At 39.3% G+C, this 22,389-nt stretch overlaps 1 protein-coding gene across 2 annotated transcripts in view; it reads left to right on the plus strand.

The window, feature by feature from the left end:
- CDK14 (cyclin dependent kinase 14) overlaps positions 1 to 22,389 on the plus strand; it is a 619,947-nt gene that overhangs the window by 509,033 nt on the left and 88,525 nt on the right. For both annotated transcript variants that reach the window (XM_047751802.1, XM_047751803.1), the window contains 2 exons: positions 11,548 to 11,687; positions 17,363 to 17,506. In XM_047751802.1, the coding sequence (XP_047607758.1) occupies positions 11,548 to 11,687; positions 17,363 to 17,478 (256 nt within the window). In that variant the 3' untranslated portion in view covers positions 17,479 to 17,506. The remainder of the gene's footprint in view (positions 1 to 11,547; positions 11,688 to 17,362; positions 17,507 to 22,389) is intronic.

Consider the following 22,389-nt stretch of genomic DNA (forward strand, 5'->3'; position numbering starts at 1 on the left):
TTAAGGCCAGACCACTCATTATTTGATTTCAGAGTGAACTTAAAAATTCAAAGACATCTCTTTTTTCTGAGGGGTAGAAAATTGTAATAAATAAAATCAAAGCTAGGAAATTTTGAGTAAATATTGTCTAGCTTAAGCTCTGAAATCCAAAGCAAGAATCTAGTGTTCTCCTTTTTCGGGCCCACTTTTTGGCAGTTTATGATACTCTTAACAGTGTCAGTGCTAGCGTTTTCAAAAACTCGATTCATTCATATCCTGCTGAGGGCTCTACAGCAGTTCTGTACTTTTCCAGATAGAGTTTACTGCAAGGGCAACTGTCTGTTGAGTAAGGGTTAGATCTGAAGGAAAGACCTAGCAGTGCAGATTAGTATGACTGGCTTTGGGGATTATTCATCTTGTTGTCATTAAGGTTGCACTCTCCCTGTTGTCTTTTTTTTTTAATATAGGGCACCGGAGGTGTTAACAAGAATAAAGAAAGAATAGTTTCTGTAGCAATAGAGTTCAGAATTAAAGGAAGAGAGAAATATAGAAACATGTAAAGATGTCCTTAAAAACTTTAAAGTAATCCAATAACCTCTTTACCGACTGAATAACATATAGCTTGGTGTGTGTATATTAATATATATGCATATATACATATTTATATATACATATATATAAATATACACACATAATAAATCTTTGGCATGACATGGACACTGAGGAGTCAGAAATCTAGATACTCTCCATTTTGTAAGTTAAGGCCCTTGATTATCAGGATCAAACAAAGTAATACGTGTGAAAGCATTCTGTAGACCTTAGAGCTCCCTACAAACAGCATTATGTAGCATTTTGACAGTCAAGTGAACTGACCTTTATGGGAATGAGTATCTGCCAGGAAATGGCATCATTAAACAGTTGCACTAGAATAAATGAATGAGAATTGAAGTTTTCTTTGTGCAGCACAACACAACCTATTTATGGAAACCAATATAAAAATGTTATCTGTTTACCTTGAGGGGAGGAATCTTAATAATTTTTTTTACAGCAGTGCATTGACAAAGAAAGTCTCAGTGTTAAGCAACCCTGTCTTGATTATTAATGTCTTGCCTCTCATTTCATTGTGCAGTCTGGCACGTGGAGTTGAGAAGTTCACTACACAGACCTAAATCTTTCCTTATATTAGTCTGTGTTTTCCCCAAGAGTTTATCCCAATGTCAGTGATCCCTTTCAAGCTCTGCTTGACCAATTATTAATCCCTCTTTGCAAAATGAGTAAATTCAAGCCTGTTTTCTAAAAATAAGTCAAAAATAAGTCAATCAGAGCAGCTTTATGACTGGCATCATCCCTCTAAGTCAGACCTTTGATAAGAAGGTGATTAAATATGAGCATTTTGCTTTTGAGGTATAGACAAGAAAGAGTGTTGAGTCTCACATTCTGGTCAGTACTATTGAGAAAAGAGTCAGACTTGTTATGGGTGGGTGGTGTCTTCACAAATCCTTTTCCAGAGATCAGTTGTGGTATAACCCAGTGGCCAGTGCTCATGTTGGCATCTTTGCCACAGAGACAAGATGTGCCCTGTCAAATGAAAAGACCTGGGCCCTCTGGCTTTGCTCTGTGACAAGGGTGACAATGAGTAAACCATTAATATAGAGACCTTCGGTATCACTGACTCTAGGTCACTCTATTTCCACCTCTGTGAGACAAAGCATACTATTAAGCTTCAGACATAGGCCCACGGTGTATGTTGTTCTTTCCCATCGTAGAATGCAATGTTCTCTTCCATCGTAGAATATTCTAGAACTTTTAAAAATTTCCTTTTAAGCTGTTATGTGGAAATCAATATCTCCACTGAATGCTTTCATAAATAAATTGAACCTGTTACACACTCTTCATGATTAGCTTTCATGAGCTAAAATGTGAATAAATGCCAGCGAAGATTTTTATTGAGATATTTAGAAGTCAACTCTTTGGAACAAAAAGTTACTTGTTTTAGTTGTTCTACAAGCAGATGTATCATCAGTTTTAGAGGGAGTCTTTTGGAACTGCAATGTAAAAACACAACAACAACAAAAACTCCTGCAGTCCCAGTTTATAAAATAACTTTAAAAAGACAAGGATGAGGAGTTTCCATTGTGGCTCAGCAGTGATGAACCTCACTAGTATCCATGAGGATGCAGTATCGATCCCTGGCCCTGCTCAGTGGGTTAAGGATCCAGCATAGCAGTGAGCTGTGGCATAGGTTGCAGATGTGGCTGAGATCCTGCATTGCTATGGCTGTGGTATAGGCCGGCAGCTGTAGCTCTGACTCAACCCCTAGCCTAGGAACTTCCATATGACACACACGTATGGCCCTAAAAAAGAAAAAAAAAAAAAAAGTCAAGGATGAATTTCTTTCCCACTTCAAGAAAAAAAGTCATCCTCTGAGGCATGTATACTTTGAAGATGTTCCTTAAGGACCAGAACTTGAACTTAAAGTGTTTTTCCCCCAAAATGGTTGTCTGTCCCCTTTTTAAATGCATGTGACTCAGGTAAGGTGAAATTTTTGCAAGTATGAAAATTCATACGCTCAGTCCTCAAACATTCAGTCATTCAACCAGTGTCACATCCCCACATTTACCAGGAACCATGCCTCAACCCTGCCATGGCCCAAAATTCTTCTTCTTTTTTTGCACCATCGTTCTCTTCCCTCCACTTTCACTTTTCTCTTCTCAGCTTTGACAGTCTTCCTGAGTGTGGAAAAAGACTCTGCTTTGCTCTTTGTTTTCAGGATGGCTTAGAAACTCAGGTGAGCTCTTAAAGCAGTTAGGTGACAGGTTGAGCAGAGGGAAAGGAGAGGCACTGTTGGATCATCGCCTTGGTAATAGATCAGTTAGCTATGGCAGGTGCTGTTGTAGCTGTGCTTAACCCCCCAGCCTCTAGTTCACACTCAAGTTCTTCCTAGATTGGAAGACATGTAGTCTTGGAGCTAGACAACCAGTCATGACCACTAGTCCACATTCCTCATTTCTGAGGACAAAAACTGACCTGCACAAGGAATAAAGAAAACATCCTGCTTTATCCACATTCATGGTCTAAAGCTGTTTTCTGCTATTCATGTTATCTTCTTTCATATCTTCTTTTTTTTTAACATGGGTAAATATGTGCATGTTGCATAGATCAGAACTCGAAAAATGTTGAAAATTCATTACAATTAGAATAGCACAATGCTATAATTTTCCACTGTATTAAAAGCATTTGTTTGAAAGTTGCTCATAAGATTCTCTCCGAACACATACTGAATTCAGTAGAGATCATTTCTCTTCATCGTCATCCAGATTTATAACTTTAAAAAAATTTAAGGTTTTTTCCAGAGAGTTTCCACAAACGACAAACAGTGTCTTTTACTTTTTTAAAAAACATGAATATGGAGTGAACATAGTTTCTCTCCCACATGCTCTTCCTGTTTATGCAACCCTCCGTGAACACAGAACTGTAAGCTGACAGGTACAGTTCTGAGCAGACCCCCACTCAGTGACCTGGGATCCAGTACTAAAAGCCAAAAGAAGGCCTCAGGGTTGGCAGTTGCATCTCCCCATCTGCTGGCACGTCTCTTGAGGCACCAGGGAGCCCCTAGGACATGGAAGTCCCAGTGTTACCTGCTCACAGGGGCCAGCCCTCCCACTTTGATGTCTTAATGTTCCTTGTGAAAAACCTGCAACACTCCATCCCTCCAAACTGTCCCCCTGACTGAATTTCCTTGACAAATCCACCCACCTGGCCCTCTCACATCTCTGGGTGTCGGGATAGCCATCCCTCTTGATCACGATGTTGAGCCGTTTGAGAAAATTCTCTGGTACCCTTTTAATAACCTTTCCTACCCCCAGCCTCCGACAACCATTTATCACTTTGCTGTTTCTATCATTTTGCCTTTTTCAGAATGTCATCTAAGTGAAATTATAGAATGTATAGCCCTTGGCTTCTTTCACTTAGGGTAATGCATTTGAGTGTCAGTTATAAAATTGAGTGGTGAAAGGACATTAGCCTGAAACAACTTCAGTTAGCTAGCTTTTGAGGCTTAACAGAGGTGACATAAAATAATTAGTTTAAAAAGAAGAAGGCAAGAGGAGTTCCCATCATGGCTCAGTGGGAACAAATCCAACTAGGAACCATGAGGTTTCAGGTCTAATCCCTGGCCTCGCTCAGTGGGTTAAGGATCCAGCATTGCCATGAGCTGTGGTGTAGGTCGCAGATGCAGCTTGGATCTGGCATTGCTGTGGCTGTGGCTGGCAGCTGTAGCTCCAGTTAGACCCCTAGCCTGGGAACTGCCACATGCCATGAGTGTGGCCTAAAAAGCAAAAAAAAAGAAAAAAGATAGAGGGGCGGCAAGAAAACAACACCAATTTAAGGAGAAAGACCTAAAAGTTACAAATGTAGATGATTTGATGGTAGCTAATTAGATTATGTAAATTATGAATCTATACCTACAGGAGGGAAAAAGTCTTTTCTGCTACCCCCAAAATCACCTAAAATCCTGGAGAAAATACAAGCACATCCGTTCAAATACATATGATCAAACCAAGAAGAAATTAAGTGAAATCCCCAGGGCCAGGAATGAAGAAACCAGAGTGATGAGTAAGCGTTAAAGTTGCAGCTGCCATGGAGGTGTTGCTAAAACAGGAACGCAGAACCACTTGGGGGTCAGGAAACAGGGGTTGAGGCTGGAGGAGGGTAGCACAGGAGTTGAGATTCCCCACAGAGAGACAAGACCCTCAAAGCACTTCAGTCAGTACTAGGCTGGTTTAAAAAAAAAAAGAAAAGAAAAAGAAATCTGCTTCCAGCAAAGAGAAACTGCAAGGACAATTGTTTGTGTTGGCTCTGGCTCTGAATAGAGATGAAGACATCTCCCCTGAGAATCCTACAAGTTTAGGTTTAAATTTACATAGCTCCCTTGGTCTCAGAAGCCAGCAGAAAGAACTGGGAGTACCTTGGTGTGGAGAGAGCTCCAGGGCTCCTGGCAGAGTCAAAAGAAAATGCCTATAGAGAAACACATTCTCAACCCAGGCCCCTCAGGATTCCCACAGATTAACAAAGCCAAAAAATCCAGAATTTTATAAAACCTGAGACAGTCATGGGTGGGGGGCAGTAGCAAAAAACCAGCAAAGCTGGATCCCCTCACCTCATCCATAACTTCAGGTATTAGGACTTATCAGACTTGAACTAAACTATATTTAAAATATTGTAAAGCAGTGAAAGACCAAATGAAAAACTGGAACAAGACACCATTAAAGTTGAAAATGCAAATTTGTCAGAGATTTTAAAAGAAGTTAAGAGAACAAAATGAATAGCGAAACTAGCATATTCAATGCAACTGATTAGAAAGTCAGTTGAACTGGAAGACTCTGAAGTAATTACCCAGGATGGAGAACAGAGGGACTCACAGATGGAAAATATGAAAGAACAAGTAAAGACATGGAAAAATTAATAAGATGGCATTATGTTGGAGTTACAAAATGAAAGGAGAGAATTGAGGAAGGGCAATATTCGAAAAGTAATGGCTGAGATTTTCTTCCAGAATTGATGAAAGACATGAAACCTCAAATTCAGGAAACACTATGAATACCAAGCAGGTTAAATCAAAAGAACCCCACATGTCGCAATTGCAAAATTCTGAGGAGGAAGAGAATAGCTAACAGGCGACAAGAGAAGTCTGTGAAATGGTATCTTCAGAGTTAAGGGAAGATGCTTTGAACCTAGAATTATATCTCCAGCCAACTGTTATCCTGCATGAAAAAAAAAAAAAAAAACCTGAGAAAATTTGCCACCAGGCTCCTTAGTCATAGAAAAAAATTTAAGATGCAAAAAGGTAATCTGAAAGGAATGTCTGAAACATGAGAAGAAAGGTGATTAAATAAATGATAAACATGGGAAAAACTAAATAACAACAGTAACAGTGTTTAATATGTGTCCTTATAAAATTTAGAAAGTAGGAATAAAATATTAGACAATGTAACAAGAGAGTTGGGACTGATGTCACCAGAATTTAAGTGTTCCTATGTTCTTTTATAGTTCTTTTATAGAAGGTAAAGAGAAAGTGTAACTCTGAGCTTGACATAGTTAAAAAGTTAAGGAGCCATATGCTTGAAGAACGAAAGGTCAAAGTATATAAAGTGTGGAAGTTTCTTCTGATATCCTTGATGGTGTAATAAAACTAAATGCAGAGTTCCCATCATGGCTCAGCAGTAATGAACCCAACTAGTATCCATGAGGACGTGGGTTCGATCCCTGGCCTTGCTTAGTGGGTTAAGGATCCGGCGTTGTGATGAGCTATGGTGTAGGTCACAGACGTGGCTTGGATCTGGCATTGCTGTGGCTGTGGTGTAGGCCAGAAGCTACAGCTCTGATTTGACCCCTAGCCCGGGAACTTCCTGATGCCGCAGGGGCAGCCCTAAAAAGAAAACAAAACAAAACAAAACAAAACAAACAACTAAACCAACTTGCCCAAAGGAGGACATGACTGGTGGTCAATTGGGCAATTCTTCAGTATTCTTGGTCACATATTTATTAAGTTTCTGGAGGGCAGTGGGGATGATTGCCAGGAACACAGAATGACCTCTAAACAGACAAGTGAAATATAGAAAGAAATTCATCATGATTTCACCAAGAAGGTCCATCAGAGGACATAGCTAGATACAGGAGGATTGAAATAAAAACAGGAGGGCATGCTACAGGAGTTCTGACCTCAGTGGGCTAAACCTGGAGGACCTTGCTTTCTGTTGCCTTGTTACTGGAGTGCCTCATTACCAGATTACAGAATTGCTGAGACTTGTCAGGAGAAATCACCTTACTTCCCATTATTCCCCACCTCAAATGCAAAGCCCTGAGAATTTCAAGGGTAGTATATTGAAGTAGACTTTAGTTTCCTTACATCGTTCTTTACATTGCTTCTGTATTCTATATGCAACATTTTAATTTTTTTATAATTCTATTGAGTTTTTCTTTTCTTTCTTTTTTTTTTTTTTTTTCATTTTTGGCCGCCCCGCAGCATATGGAGTTCCCAGGCTAGGGATCAGATCTGAGCCACAGTTTGGACCTAAGCTGCAGCTGTGGCAACAATGGATCCTTACCCCACCATGCCAGGCCAGGAATTGAACCTGCATCCCAACACTCCCAAGATGCCGCCCATCCCACTGTGCCACAACAGGAACTCCTTTGGTGCTTTTTAACTAACTTAATATGGCTCAAATGAAGTGACCAACTCTTGTGAAGTCATTCACAGAACAATCCAGCCAGTGGAACCTTCAACACATTTACAGAGGGGCTTAAAATATGTGACATCGCCACAGTGGTAAGAACATGTGAAGCCATTTACAACACTGCTTTTGGAAAAAAGGCATCAGGTTCTGAGTTGGCCAAAGGATGGTGTTGCATTGCCATCCAACCAGACTGTGGATGCTGGGTTATGTCTTGTAAAAGAAGAGTTTCTTCAAGGACCATCAGTGTGTTGCAGATCTTGGGAGAGCTCTAGTGCTTATTGTCTTAGCTTGAATTGAAAGTGGAATGAAATGTGAAGATGCAGTAAAGGTCATTAAGACAAAAGTGAAGTGGAGATTTTATTTTATTTTATTTTATTTGTTTGTTTGTTTGTTTATTTACTTGTCTTTTGTCTTTTTAGGGCTGCAATAGCAGCATATGGAGGTTTCCAGGCTAGGGGTCAGATCAGAGTTGCAGCTTCCGGCCGACACCACAGCCACAGCAACATGGGATCTGAGCCACATCTGCGACCTACATACACCACAGCTTAACCCACTGAGCGAGGCCAGGGATCCAACCTTCATCCTCATGGATGCTAGTCAGATTCATTTCCACTGAGCCACTACAGGAACTCCCAGAGTGGAAATTTTAAAAGCAAGCAACCTTTGTATGTGGAGAAGTATCTTAAAATTCACCTGCACTTAATAGATACCAGTAGTCATAAAAGTTACTGTTGGAAGTCAGTAAAGCTGGTCTGCCTGGTGTCTTAAGTTCCTTGGAAATGGTGCTTAAGACTGGACCAATTTATTGTACATATTAGCCAGTGTGTAGACCTGGTGAACGATAAGTCTAATGAAGCTTTCCATAGGAGCACTGATGAGCAGTTTTATCAGGTCTCAAGCTTAGCAGAATTGTAGCCTCTGTATTTGGATTATGATCATCCTCTTTGGAAACTTAGCAAAAGATTCTTGCCGTTCAGCTCTTAAAATGTGCTTCTCATTTTTATCAATTGTCATTTCCTGAAACCATGCAATATTGGGTTATAAGTCTTTTTCAAGTCTTTCCCATACCTGAATCTTATCAATATATAAGACATTTAGAGAGATTGGGTGCCAAAATACTCAGTGCAATACTTGTATGTTTTTAATATACAGAATTTAAATCACAGGAACTGTCTTCTGTGCTTTATCCCCTCCATCATTTCATACATTGATCGTAGGGCCTATATGGCTACTTGCGTGCTACTTTATGTCTATATCTCCCATGTTTAAAACAATATACATCATATTTGTGTAACCAAAGATTTTGTTGGCTTTTGACCAATCTTACGATGATTTTTTAATGTCTTTCTATAAATCTTATTTTGTGCTGTTATGAAAACCTCTATTTTGAAAATCACAAATCTCTGGTTGTAAAGTTCATGCAAAGTCCACATTGTACAGAAGCATGTATCTTTAATGTCTCCAGATAAATATGTCTTAAAATTAATTTAATGTTTGCACTTTAGGGTATAACTTAAAAGAGAGGGCCTAAAAAAAGAGTGAGAATGGGCTATTAAGTATTTTTAGCAAAACATTGTGCTTGTCTTATGTAGGACATATGGAATATGCCCTTTAGCTTAGTCAATATTTTTTTAAGGTAGACATGATTTGTTGTTGTAGCTAACATAATTCTGCATCTTAAAATTTCTGAAAATCCTCTGATTTTGTTCCCATTTTTATTGGAAGTTGTTTGCCAACCGTTGCTGTTAGCAGTGTGAATTTTTGCCTTCTCTGCCAATCTTTCTTACAAAAAGAAAAGTTAGTTTTTGCTAGTGAATTAAGCAAACATGTAACATTTTATATTCCTGTTGAGGTGTATAACTTAATTTTTGTATACTTGATAATTTGTCTTGTGGTGTACTTGGTAAAATGGTGCTGTGTACTGATGTTAGTTCAGTCACGTATTTATATGATCTAGAATGTATGGTTATAGGTTTTTGGGAGAAATAATGTGTCACTGTACATCAGCTTGTAAAAACTTAGTGCAAGAGTTTATACATCTAAATAAATATTGAAATATAAAAAAAGAAAAAGTGTAATCAGTAAGCAGGTGGAAATAAAATGCATAACTTCTAAAATAGAAGATGGGAAATATTTTAAGATTCAATCCAAAAGAGGGCAGGAAAAGAGTAAAAAGGAAAAGCAGAACAAAATAGGATACGACATTAAGATGATAGTAGTAGTTCCAAATATATCGGTAATCATGAAATATAAAGAGACTAAATTTTTTACCTTAGAAGACGGGGGTTGTTTGATAAACATTAGACCCAGCTATGTAATATTTATGAGACACCTTAAAACTGAATATGGAATAGTAAAAGTAAGAGAATGACAAAAGGTAGGACAGGCAAATACTAAACAAAAGAAAGACGACGTCATTAAATTAATAAGGGGGAAAAAAAAGGACTTTAGCCCAGAAAGCTATTTATTAAAGATAGAGATGGTCACCACAGAAGGATTAAAGACTGAATTTACCAGGAAGATACAACAATGCTAGACTGTTAAGCATTTAATTACCCAGATTTACAACATAGAAAACAGAACTTGGTGAAGTCGCAGGGAAAGACTGTCTATAAACTGAAAGCACAAGGAGTTCCCATTGTGGCTCAGTGGGTTAAGAACACTACTAGTATCTATGAGGACGTGGGTTTGATCCTTGGCCTCTCTCAGTGGCTTAAGGGTCTGTTGTCGCTGTGAGCTGTGGTATAGGTCACAGATGTGGCTCGGATCTGTGGCTGTGGCGTAGGCCGGCGGCTACAGCTCCAATTAGACCCATAGTCTGGCAACCTCCATATGCCAGCAGTACGGCCCTAAAAGGGACAGAAGACAAAAAACAAACAAACAAACAAAACAACCATTGCAGCAGCCAGACACTGAGCCCATCTGTGAGACCTTCACCTATGAAGATTTAGAGAGAAAGTCTCTTAGGTTGGGGTCTTTAATGTTTTTCTTGGCTCTTCTCCCTTTTTCTTCCTCTACCCAAGTCCATGACCCTTTTTCTCCCCCACCCACCCCCCAACCCCACATCCTGACCCATAACAATTTAAAATCAGTATTAAAGAGCTGCTTCAGAAGGAGAAGGAAGAGAATTGTTGGTCATTGAAGAAAGATGTTTATTGGCTAATGGCGTGTTTTGTAGCTTCAAGGCTTTTGAAAGAATATCCACTATCAGATGTAACTTTTCTCCACATTCTTCTGACTGCCTTAGAGTCCCTGTACTTACTGCATCTTGTTGCAGAAACTCAGGAATCTGCGCATAAAAGCCTTTAGAAATGATCGGAGAACTTGGCAAATGCAAACTACATTAGAGTTAGCTAGTTCTGACTGGGTTTCAATCCACTCAACCTGCTAACTAAGCAACTCACCACCTTCTCGGACTTCCGCTTAGCTCCACTGCTGCTAGATGGAAACAGAGTTACTAGGTGGAGTAATAAATATGACAGTGCGTGAGAAGTGCCTAGGAATGAGCTTGAACCACATTCAACTGTTCATACATGGGAGTCGCTATTAGGAAGACTTTAATTATTGTTTTTATGTTAATTATCTGGGTTTGATTGCCCTGAGAAATGAAATGGAGATTCCGTGAAAAACAAGCCTGGGCTGGACAGTGTGGTCTGCTACCCATTTGAAAGCTGGTACCACATGGAAGATTTTACTCCTCTGCTTTTTTGGTGATCTTGAGACATAGTTTCTGTCTGCTGTTGTTTTTAAGGTCATCTTGAATTGATTCAGTCCCATGTGGTTTAAGCTTATTCCCTTTGTTAACCTGCATGTTAATGTTACAATTGTTGAAAGGGTACTTATCCCAATAATTTTATATTCAATGTAAGAAAATGTAAATTCTTAGAGGGAAGGTAACTTTAGTAACTAGAGAATTTGATAGCAGATTTATTTTAATTCTCCTGATTATTTTGTATTAATTTTCCTATAAATGTATCCAGATGTGTATGCGGTCCCTAGATTCTATGAAAAAATTCTGGCAACTATTTGATAAATTATCTTCTGAAATTTTTTACCTTGGGACCTAATTTTATCCTGAAAATACCAACCCTTTGCTTATGGTAGAAGTATGTTAAATCAATAAGACTAGGATATCAAGAATAAAAGCCAGCCAATTTAGAGTAACAAATACTCTAAGAACTAATGTGAATTCTGCTCTTTATTTTCAACAGGCAATTTAACTTGTTTTCTTGACCAGGAATAAATAAGTCCAGAAAAATTAGGTGAGGCTTATGTCTTACTAGTGAATTTTCTTGTGTGTTCTGATTTCTCTCTTTTTTGCTTGTGTTTTCAGGCTCAGCTATGTGAATCATGCAGAGGATCTGGCCTCCAAGCTCCTACAGTGTTCCCCAAAGAACAGACTATCAGCCCAGGCCGCCTTGAGCCACGAGTATTTTAGTGACCTGCCCCCACGGCTATGGGAACTGACTGATAGTGAGTATGACAATTCGAAACATCCAGTTGAAGTAGGGACATGGTTTTAGCATGTATGTATGGCACACAGGTAGAGAGACTCACATGTTTATATGTGCATCTGTAATGTGTATATTTGTAAGTGAATTTGTGTGTGTGTGTACATGCATGTATATATGAGAGGGAGAGAGGGACCGAAAAAGAATGAGGGGAGAGGGTAGAAAGTGTATATATTTAGTGGAATCCTGCCATTCAATTGCTAGCTTACCAGACACAGGAAGAAAATGGATTCCTTTTTTTGCTATCTCTGCTCTGCAGTCAGCAGCTGCATGTCTTTGTATTTGATTATGTGTGTGTCCAAAAAAAAAAAAAAGATCTGAGCAGTCATAAAGGAGAAGGAATATATGATTTACATATTTAGTGCTTTATGCATACCGTACTTTTTAACTGGCTGCAGTACACATAGTAGAAATGATTCATTTCTGTTTGATTCTCAGAGACCATCTTGGTTGTTATAACAATAACCTTAAAAAGGGCTGCTATGCAGTGAGCTGACGAACAGAGTTGGCAGTTGGTTAATGCACTGAATTGACGTGTAAGAACTGAAGACATGTAATTCATTTTAACTAGAAACGCTCTCGGTATTCATACAGAGCTCTTCTCTGGATCTTTTAAAACAAAACACATTCCTGGGTGGGTTTTTGTTTTGTTTTTACAAAAGCGTTCGTATTTACACAGCCTTTTCCAATTAGATTTTAAATATCTGGGGGAGGATTTATGACTGGGAGGATCTCATCTTTCTTCCAAAGTGTGAAACAAAATTCTTGTGAAATTTTGCTAACACTATTGCAATAAGAATGTTTTTCTTTGACGGTAATACGTTCTTTCCAATGCTAATTAGAGGTATTTCTTCTCATACCCTTTTTTGTCTTAAAAATTAATATACTGCATATATGGATAGATATTGATAATGTCATTATTAATCCTTGCGTATACATCACTTACCATAGACATACATTGAAGTTACTTCTTTAATCTCTTGGTCTTTAGACTTTCTCCCCCCCCATGATAGCATTGGAGGCTCCTCAGTGACAGTAACCTTTTCTTTTGGAATTGAGTCCCAAGTAACAACGCTTAAGTATTTCTACCCTAAATCTTTTCTGATATCCCAGGTTTAATTGTCATTACTTTTTTTTTTAACTCTAGAGTGACTATAGCTATATTAACCCACTATTCCACCGTGCTTCAAAAATCCTCACTATTTCATGACATCTTTATTCCGTATTCTAGCCTCCTTCCTTTCTAAAAGTCTACCCTCCGACCACTACTACAGCTGTTCCCACTTTTTAAAAAATTTAGAGACAAAAATCCCTGTAGAAAAATAATCTATTGGTGACACACCTTCCCATATATAAAAAAAAAAAAAATGATGCAAATGGATGCATTAGTTTATGACTCATCAAACTCAAACGTATGGTTTGTTTTTGCATTTAGTATAACTTGTAACTGGATATCATTGCTCCTTGGTGACATCTCAATCCCATCTGACTTGATGATTGAGTTTAAGCCAGGATTCTGATGGTCTATGAATTCTGAATTCTGTAGTAGTACTTTTCTGTTAATATGGACTTATTACCCACTTGCCACTTAGTTTATCAGCCAGTGGTTAAATCCAGTTTCTATCAGTAAGTAAATGCCTACACATTATCACTCGGCAGCAGGCTGCCAGCGGAGACAGCCTTGTCCCCGTCATTAACAAGCACAATGTATGCAGAACACCAGAGGGGAATTAAAACCACAAAAAATACCTCAGGGTGGTATTTTTAATATGAGAATTTAATTTGTAATTTCACAGATTAAGAATTTTGGCTGCATTAATCCCTTTATCAGCTCACAGCAGGCTATTTGCAGAAGCATAACCATAAGGCGATATTCATTGGCAGAAACACGTCTTTGCATAACGTTAAACATCAGGAGCAGTGAAACCTTTTGAAGGGGGGAGAATAAAGATGAAAAATCATTATATTTTTCAAGCAAGAATCTGCTAAATGCCTCCGGTAACAATTTTGAGTTACAGAAATGCTATTTCTGTGTCTAGTAGATAATCATTATGAAGCATAAATCCAGGCGCAAGAAAGGACAATCCCAGTATTAAATACCACAGTCATTTCCATTTCGAACAACGTGGTCGTCCTTGTAAACATGTTGACAAAACAAAGAATTCCTAAGCTTTGGAGACTTTGGGAACTAGTTCTTTTAGTTTTGAGGTGACTGGTTTGGGTGACTCTCTTATTGAGGTTAGTATTCCGCAGACTAGATTTAGGCATTCTTAAAATTCTTAAAATTAAATTTTACGTGTGGAGTCTCATAAAAGTTTACCACCTGGCAAACGGCAGCGGCAGCGGCAGCAGCAGTGGCGGCGGTGCCAGGATCCTCATACTCTTCCTTTTCCAGGAGATTTGGAAGGGGATCCATCTGAAAAGAAGTGTTGCCGAATCAATAAATGGATTGTCTTAGCAACCAAGTCATGGTTTAGATTTATCAGTTTCAGGAACCTCACATTAATACCTAGTCTGCTCAGGCTGTAATAACAAAATACCGTAGACTGGGGCTTAAAAAAAAAAACCCACACATTTATTTCTCCTGGTTCTGAAGGCTGGGAAGTCCAAGATCAAGGCACAGCAAATTCAGAGTTCCTGATGAGAGAGCCACCTCCCTGTATCCTCACATGGCAAGGAGAAAGAGTAACACCTCTCTCTCTCTTCCTTTTCATACAGAGCCACTAATCTCATCCTAAGGGTCATATCCTCATGACTTCATCTAACCCTAATTACTACCCAAAGGCTCCATCTCCAAATATTATCACATTGGGGGTTAAGACTTCACCTTACAAATTTTGGAGGAATGCAGTTAAATCCATAGCAGCACATTCTTAAAGACAGGTCATAGCATTTTTTTAAAAAAAGAATGTCCACAAAGGGAAAACACTTATGCAAGCAGAAGGCAAACCCAGGTTAAACAGAGAAGATTGTAACAAAAAATAAGTTCAGAGTGGACTCCAGCCTTCTTGGCCTACTTTAATATATCAGACCTTTCGAGAAGAGTATCAAGTGTTATTAGAACCTTGGTTACACAGAGCACTGCAGTCATTCCATGGATTCTTATAAAAATGAAGTTTTAAGCTCATGCCAGATTGTTATTTGCTTTGGAAGAACATATAACAAAGTAATACCTTTCTTTATTGTGCTAGTCCTTAAAACCTCACCAATTTATGTAACACCAAAATTTAGAAGTCATATATTAGTGTGCCACTGAAGCAGGAAGAACAAATTCATCAAGCAAGAATAATGGTACAGTTACCTGGGGATCTGGCAGTTAAAGCTGGCTAATTTTGGTGGCACCCTCTCATTCTCCCTCTATCCCAAAACCCCAACAGCCTTGCCCCACTTCTTCACAAAGATTTAATTGCAGGGAAGTAAATGGAGGGCTGATTTAGAGGAAATTCATTACTTTTCCCAAATACACCACAGGGCATTCTCCTGTGTATACTATCAAGTTACATAAATTATTGAGGCTGAACTACCCTTGTCAAAGTAAATGAACAAAATACACTTCATAGCGCAGAGTCCTTGATTTTATTACATTCATTTGCTAATTCGCTAAACTCAGATCCACAGTAAAAGAAGGCCAACAAATTGGTGCAGTGAGAAGAGCACTGAACTGGGAATCAGACCACCTGGATTAGAGCTTCAGCTCTGCCGTTAACCACTTTGGACAAGTATCTTTGTCTCTGTGGGTTTCTAGTTTCTCATTTACAGACACAGTGATCCCTAAGGACCTTTCCTACTTCCTCCTATATATGTCCTATATATTATCCTAAAGCAATATTAGGTCATTCATGGAACTCCATGCCATCTTTTTAAAAATAAAAAATTCCCTCCTCCCCCATTCACATATATTTGCTGCTCCAGTTTCTGGACTTTCATTCTCTCTTGAATCCTTTTGAACCAAGTTTTTGCACTCAAGACTCCACAGCTGCTGGTGTTTGTCTTTATCCATTGGTCTCCCCACCACCAAGCCCTCATCTTGATCCATCAGCATAATTCAACACAACTAACCACCACCTCCTCCTGGGAACGTTTCTTTCTCTTGGCTTCCAGGACAGTTCCCTTTGCCTCCCTAAACATTCCTTTTCATACTCCTTTGCAAGACTTCTCATCAGCCAGGCTTCTTACTCTTTGAGTGCCCCGGGGCTTAATCCTCAGATCATCCTATCTGCATATGCTCCCTAGAGCCTCGATGGTCTCATTTAATCTCGTGATTTAGATAGTATCTGTACACTGACAGCTTCCACCTCCCCATCTCTAGTCCTATCTTCCCTGACTCCAGACTTGCACATCCAGCTGACTACTAGACATCTCCATTTGGCAGTCTACTCGGCATCTCCACCTTAATATTACCACCACCGGGGAGTTCCCGTCGTGGCACAGTGGTTAACGAATCCGACTAGGAACCATGAGGTTGTGGGTTCGATCCCTGCCCTTGCTCAGTGGGTTAACGATCCGGCGTTGCCATGAGCTGTGGTGTAGGTTGCAGACGCGGCTTGGATCCCGCGTTGCTGTGCCTCTGGCTAGGCTGGCAGCTACAGCTCTGATTCGACCCCTGGCCTGGGAACCTCTATATGCTGCGGGAGTGGCCCAAGAAATGGCAAAAAGACAAAAAAAAAAAATTACCACCACTGAACTCCAGATCTTTTCACCCCAGGCTGGCCCATTTTGTAGTCTCCACCTTGCAAATAAATGGCAGTGTCATTCTTCCAGGTGTTGGAAGTTATCCTTGATACCTCTTCTCTTGTCTCTCCCAAACCCAGTTCTTCCATAGACCCTGTTGACTCTACAGTCAACACAGATCAATACACCATCCCCACCTCCCCACTGCCATCACCCTGCCCAGGGCACTCACCATCTTCTTTCACCTATATTTTTACAGTAGCCTCCTCACTGTTTTGCCTGCTTCTCTCCTTGCTCTTTAGGCTTTGCTGTTTCCTCTTTCTTCAGTTCACGCTGGCTCTTCCTCTAGATACATGCGGGACTCACCCTTGCACTTTTTGGGGTTCTCTGCTCAGCTGTGCCTTACCTAGGAAGCCTTCACTGACCTGCTTCTACCCCAGCACTTCCGATTTCTCTTCCCTGTGTAGTTTTTCTTTCTAACACATGGTGATATATTTGTTATCGTGTTTATTATCTCCCTCTCCTAGGTGGAATCTACCAAAACCAGAGTTTCTTTTCATTCTGATTTATACACTGTAGGATTCTGAAAGCCTAGAACAGTTGTGGGGCTCCATAAACATTTCTCCACAAAATGAATGAAAGAGTAGCACAAAGGGCAAAATATGTCATGACCAAATTCAATTATTCTAGATAGAGAAATGTGAGAGATAGCTGAGTTGTGGTTTGGAGGGAAAGGCAGACTATCCTGTAATATGTGTGTGTGTGTGTGTGTGTGTGTGTGTGTGTGTGTGTGTGTGTGTCTGTGTGTGGCTAGGACACCTTGACATTTCAAAGACCAGTGCAGGTCATGATGTTTCATGTGCTGGTCATCCACACTGCATCCCAATCTCCCTTTTTTTTTTTGCAAGAAAAGATTATAAATACACCTATAAATGTATAAATGAAAACTTTTCATTCTGTCCACAGTGTCTTCTATTTTTACCGTCCCAAATGTAAGATTGCAACCAGAAGCTGGAGAAAGCACGCGGGCCTTTGGGAAAAACAATAGTTATGGCAAAAGTCTGTCAAACAGCAAGCACTGATGCACACGGCGTTCTCAAAGGAGCACAGGTAAGATGCCCTACTTTACTTGGAAAGGAATAGTGAAAGGACATCAAGTCGATCTTTCAAACATAGCAGTTTGGATTTTTTTTTTCCTAAGAATCTTAGGAACTTCTAACGGTCGTCATGGCATTCATTACCGAGTCTAGTGAGGCAGACCGGTGCCAGTCATTTCCATATTTTTAGGTACTTGCTGGATTCTAACCAAAATGGTATTTTATTTATGTCATCATAAGCAAATCATTTCACTACTCACACCTTCTTCATTGAGATTAGAAAATGGTTAACCTTGGACCACAGACCTAAGCCACAGACCTCCTTCGTTTGCCCCACACAGTTTTTTTCCTTGGTTGTGCTTGTTGGGGAGATTTTACACAAAGTCTGGGCTTCTGGTTTTCATCGAAAAAAATCAGCAACTCTGGCACCACTGTGCTCACATTTCTGCCAGAAGTCTGTGTGTGTCACTCAACTGTGGCTGCCTCCTTTGAAAGGACATGGGCTCCCTATTTTAGCTTAGTGACCAGGTGGCCACTTCACCCATTTTTCTAATTCCTGCATGGCCCCTAGTACAGACCTTATCATGGTGAAGCTTTTATTTCCTGTTTGATTCTTTGACCTCTGCTATTCTGCACATGGAAAGCAAAACCTAAACCAAGACAATTGCTAAGCGTATCATCCTGTCCCAGTCATCACACAGGCTTTCCAGAAACAAGCAAAAGACGGCAGCTTCTGAAAAGACTGTGTCTTTATTGCCAGATGGAAATGTCTGGGTTTTTTGGAATTTATGCCTGTATAAAAAATATATGTATATGTCTTTTTGTTTAATGTAACATAACTCTGAAGCAAATAGAGCACAAACCTTTTTGTGGGGAAGGCTCTGTGTTTGCTTGCCCATATTTTTTAGTTGCTCATGTGGATGTTTCGTAAATAAACGTTCCAGGAAATGGAAGGGGACACACAGCATTGCAAGGGCTCCTCTTCCTCTCTCTCTTAATTTGAAATATGTTAACAGGCTGAACTGTCAGCAAGGCCAAGAGAGCAAATTAAACTGTCCACATTGTCTTCTGGGTGATTAGCCAACAGCTTTGGACTTAGCTCTTGCATACGCTCAAGGCAGGGACCAATTTTGGCCTCTCAGGACTATTGTGGTGATTTATGAATGATTGGAGAAAAGATTCCCAAATTGCTCAAAGATGGCATGGAAATGTTACTGCTAGACTTGCCACTCCATCTGTGAGAGGAAGGTTCTTCATTCTTCTGGGTATTTCTCTGCTTTGGATGAAAAGTTACCTAGAAGCATACTTTTATGTAGCCGGTGGCATTGTCCTCTCATGTTGGTTGGTCAAAGAGTGGGGCTAAGGTTTTGACCAGTTACCTCCTGGTTCTGAGAATGGTTTTAACTCATGAGGGTTGCAGCAGATGGTTTTAAAGTATTTAACCTGCATTACTGTAATAAAGGCCCCTGGCTTTGTAATTCCCAGAGCCAGCTCCGTAGAACAAAACAAGAAAGGGACTTTATTTGTGCTGCTGCCTGATACACACATACACACAAGCAAGATTGAATTTCAGTCATAGGGCTGAGTCCTTTCTTCTCTGCTCTTTTGAGATCATTCTGACCTGAGCCTGGCCAGTCAAAACTGCTAGAATGTGTTTCAGGTCACCTTCTCCTTATAAATCACGTCAGGCTCACTGGACAGAAGCATTTCCTATAAGGTCTCAGAAATTGCTCACTGGACAGAAGCATTGCCTATAAGGTCTCAGAAATTGCTAAGTGAAAAGAGATTTCTAAAGAGCTGCTCAGAGCGACAGTCATCAGTATTTGAAAGCATGTACAAAAACGTTTTTTCTTTGTAATATCTTTTTTAAACTTGATTTAAGGTTATATCTAGAACCTCTTCCTCAAGAATTATTTGCTAATACTACAAATACATTCCCTCTGAATTTTGTCTGATTCACATCAACTTTTAAAGCTTTAATATTAGTATGTTTTGTTTGTTTGTTTGTTTTCTTCTAAATCCAAAGACCTCATTTTGATTCAACATCGTATTGAGGAAATAGCTAAATTTTTTTTTTCTCAGAAAAGCACGAGGCTAGATGTTCAGAGTTTTCTGTCAGCAGAAAAAGAAATCTTTGTAATTTTTTTTCACTTTTGTAGGATTTTAATTTTAATGAAGTGAGGTCATCCTAGATATTAAAGAATACAGCCTAATACATCCTGTACAGTGGAGCTAATTCTGATAATGTTTGTAGTCATTGTAGAGCAAAAAGTCCACATCAATAAAGGTATTTACGGTATAATTCCCTAGATTTTGATTTCGTTGTTAATGAATTTATTAACTGTTTAGAGCAGGCTATGGCATCTTAACTTTTCCTCAAATTTCCCAATTTTTTGTGAAGCCCAGAAAAATTGGGAAGGAGAGGAAGCAGGAAGAGCTTGAGGGGCTCAAAGAGCCTAAGACTGTAATCTAGCATTTTAACCACCTCTTTGGGGAGTTGCACAGACGTAAATATGGAAAATGCATTATATCACTTCTGGATTTGAAATGATGGAGGACTGAGTTAGACAGGAGTGTTTCAAGTCTTAATTTTTCCCTTGACCACAATGCCAAGTTGTTTCTAAACTTGTGTACTAAGGTCACTTTAGTTATTTAGTTAATAATTCTGGATTTGCATAAACTAGTCCTACTGGAAAAGCTAATGAGAAGCATTTTTCTTTGTGGCAGAAAGCAATTTTGGTTTCAGAGTCTTGTACCCAAGTTAAAAGCAAAGAAAACCACAGGCACTACCTAAATTTAAAAATGGGATGGGAGCCACTGGCTGATCAAAACAGTGTGCTTTTCCTACATTTTGTTGTCCTCTAAAGGTATGAATAGACTACAAATGTCAGGCATTGTCCCCACCCTTTCTATCAGTTGTCGAAGGCTAAGACTTTGCTAAAGTCTGAGAGAGCCTTAAATGCGCGTAGAAGTTTTCCCCAAGGAAAAGACTAGAAACTGTATTGAATATCATATCCATTAGCATCACTTATATTTGTGCCCAGCAATACCAAATACACCCCCATGCTGAGCTTAATTTTCCAGTCATTCTAAATTGAGACAGGAAGTGCATGCTCGCTGTCTGCTTCTCCTTTTGCAGAGTAACAAGGGATAAAAATGGCTGCTAATCTTTTAGACAGATGTTTTATAGTTTTCCTGAAATGGTACATGCTCATTATGGAACATCTCTTGTCAATCAGTTGGTCTTCAGACCCTATTAAATTCAGAATAAATACACGAATATCTGTCTAGTGCATGAAAACATTACATTTGATTCAAGTGCAAGGAGTTAACTACCTGCATTTTTTGGTGACACTATCCTTGCTTTCTAGTACATTATCCTTGCTCACCAACATTATTTGTTTTACGAATATGAAAAAAAAAATGTGGTAGTCTCTTTCTGCTTGACTCAGTCATCAAGTAATAATTCCTAAAAGTAGGCTTCCAGGTAAACAGTGGGACTCATAAGTTGCTCAAGAATTTTAATTAAATAAGAAGAAAACAAACTCCAGACAAAACGTAATGCATTGGTGCTTAAAACTCTCTGGCATCGCTATCTGAACATTCACTAGAGAAATTTCCACATATCCTGGGGTGCAGGACCCCTGGTGAGTTTTTAAAAATCCAAGTTCCTGGTGTCCATGGATCTGCATTTTATTTTTTGTTTGTTGGTTGTTTTTTTTTTATTTATTTCAAGTGTTTTTAATTTTTTTTTATTTCTCCAATACATTATTTTTTTTTTCCTACTGCACAGCATGGTGACCCTGTTACACATACATGTATACATTCTTTTTTCTCACATTATCATGCTCCATCATAAGTGACTAGACATAGTTCCCAATGCTACACAGTAGGATCTCATTGCTAATCCATTCCAAAGGCAATAGTCTGCATCTATTAACCCCAAGTTCCCAATCCATCCCATTCCCTCCCCTCCCCCCTTGGTACCCACAAGTCTATTCTCCAAGTCCATGATTTTCTTTTCTGTGGAAAGGTTCATTTGTGCCATATATTAGATTTCAGTTATAAGTGATATCCTATGGTATTTTTCCTTTTGTGACTCACTTCGCTCAGTAGGAGAGTCTCTAATTCCATCCCATGCTGCTGCAAATGGCATTATTTTGTTCTTTTTTATGGTTGAATAGTATTCCATTATGTATATATACCACATCTTCCTAATCCAGTCATCTGTTGATGGACATTTGGGTTGATTGCATGTCTTGGCTATTGTGAATAGAGCTGCAATGAACATGGGGGTGCATGTGTCTTTTTCAAGGAAAATTTCGTCTGGGTATATGCCCAAGAGTGGGATTACTGAGTCATATGGTAGTCTTCTAAGGTACCTCCATACTATTCTCCATAGTGGTTGTACCACCAACAGTGCAGGGGAGTTCCCTTTTCTCCACACCCCCTCCAGCATTTGTTATTTGTGGGCTTACTAATGATGGCCATTCTGACTGGTGTAAGGTGATATCTCATGGTAGTTTTGATTTGCATTTCTCTAATAATCAGTGATGTTGAGCATTTTTTCATATGATTGTTGGCCATCTTTATATCTTCCTTGGAGAAATGTCTATTCAGGTCTTTTGCCCATTTTTCCATTGGGTTGTCTGCTTTTTTGCTATTGAGTTGTATAATTTGCTTGGATATTCTGGAGATTAAGCCCATCATTAGAAACTGTTTTCTCCCATTCTGTAAGTTGTCTTTTTGTTTTCTTTTTGGTTTCCTTTGCTGTGCCAAAGCTTTTTAGTTTGACTAGGTCCCATTGGTTTATTTTTGCTTTTATTTCTGTTGCTTTAGGAGACCGACCTGAGAAAACATCTGTACGACTGATGTCAGAGAATGTTTTGCCTATAC

The sequence above is a fragment of the Phacochoerus africanus genome, chromosome 11, assembly GCF_016906955.1.
Source record: "Phacochoerus africanus isolate WHEZ1 chromosome 11, ROS_Pafr_v1, whole genome shotgun sequence".
NCBI lineage: Eukaryota > Metazoa > Chordata > Mammalia > Artiodactyla > Suidae > Phacochoerus > Phacochoerus africanus.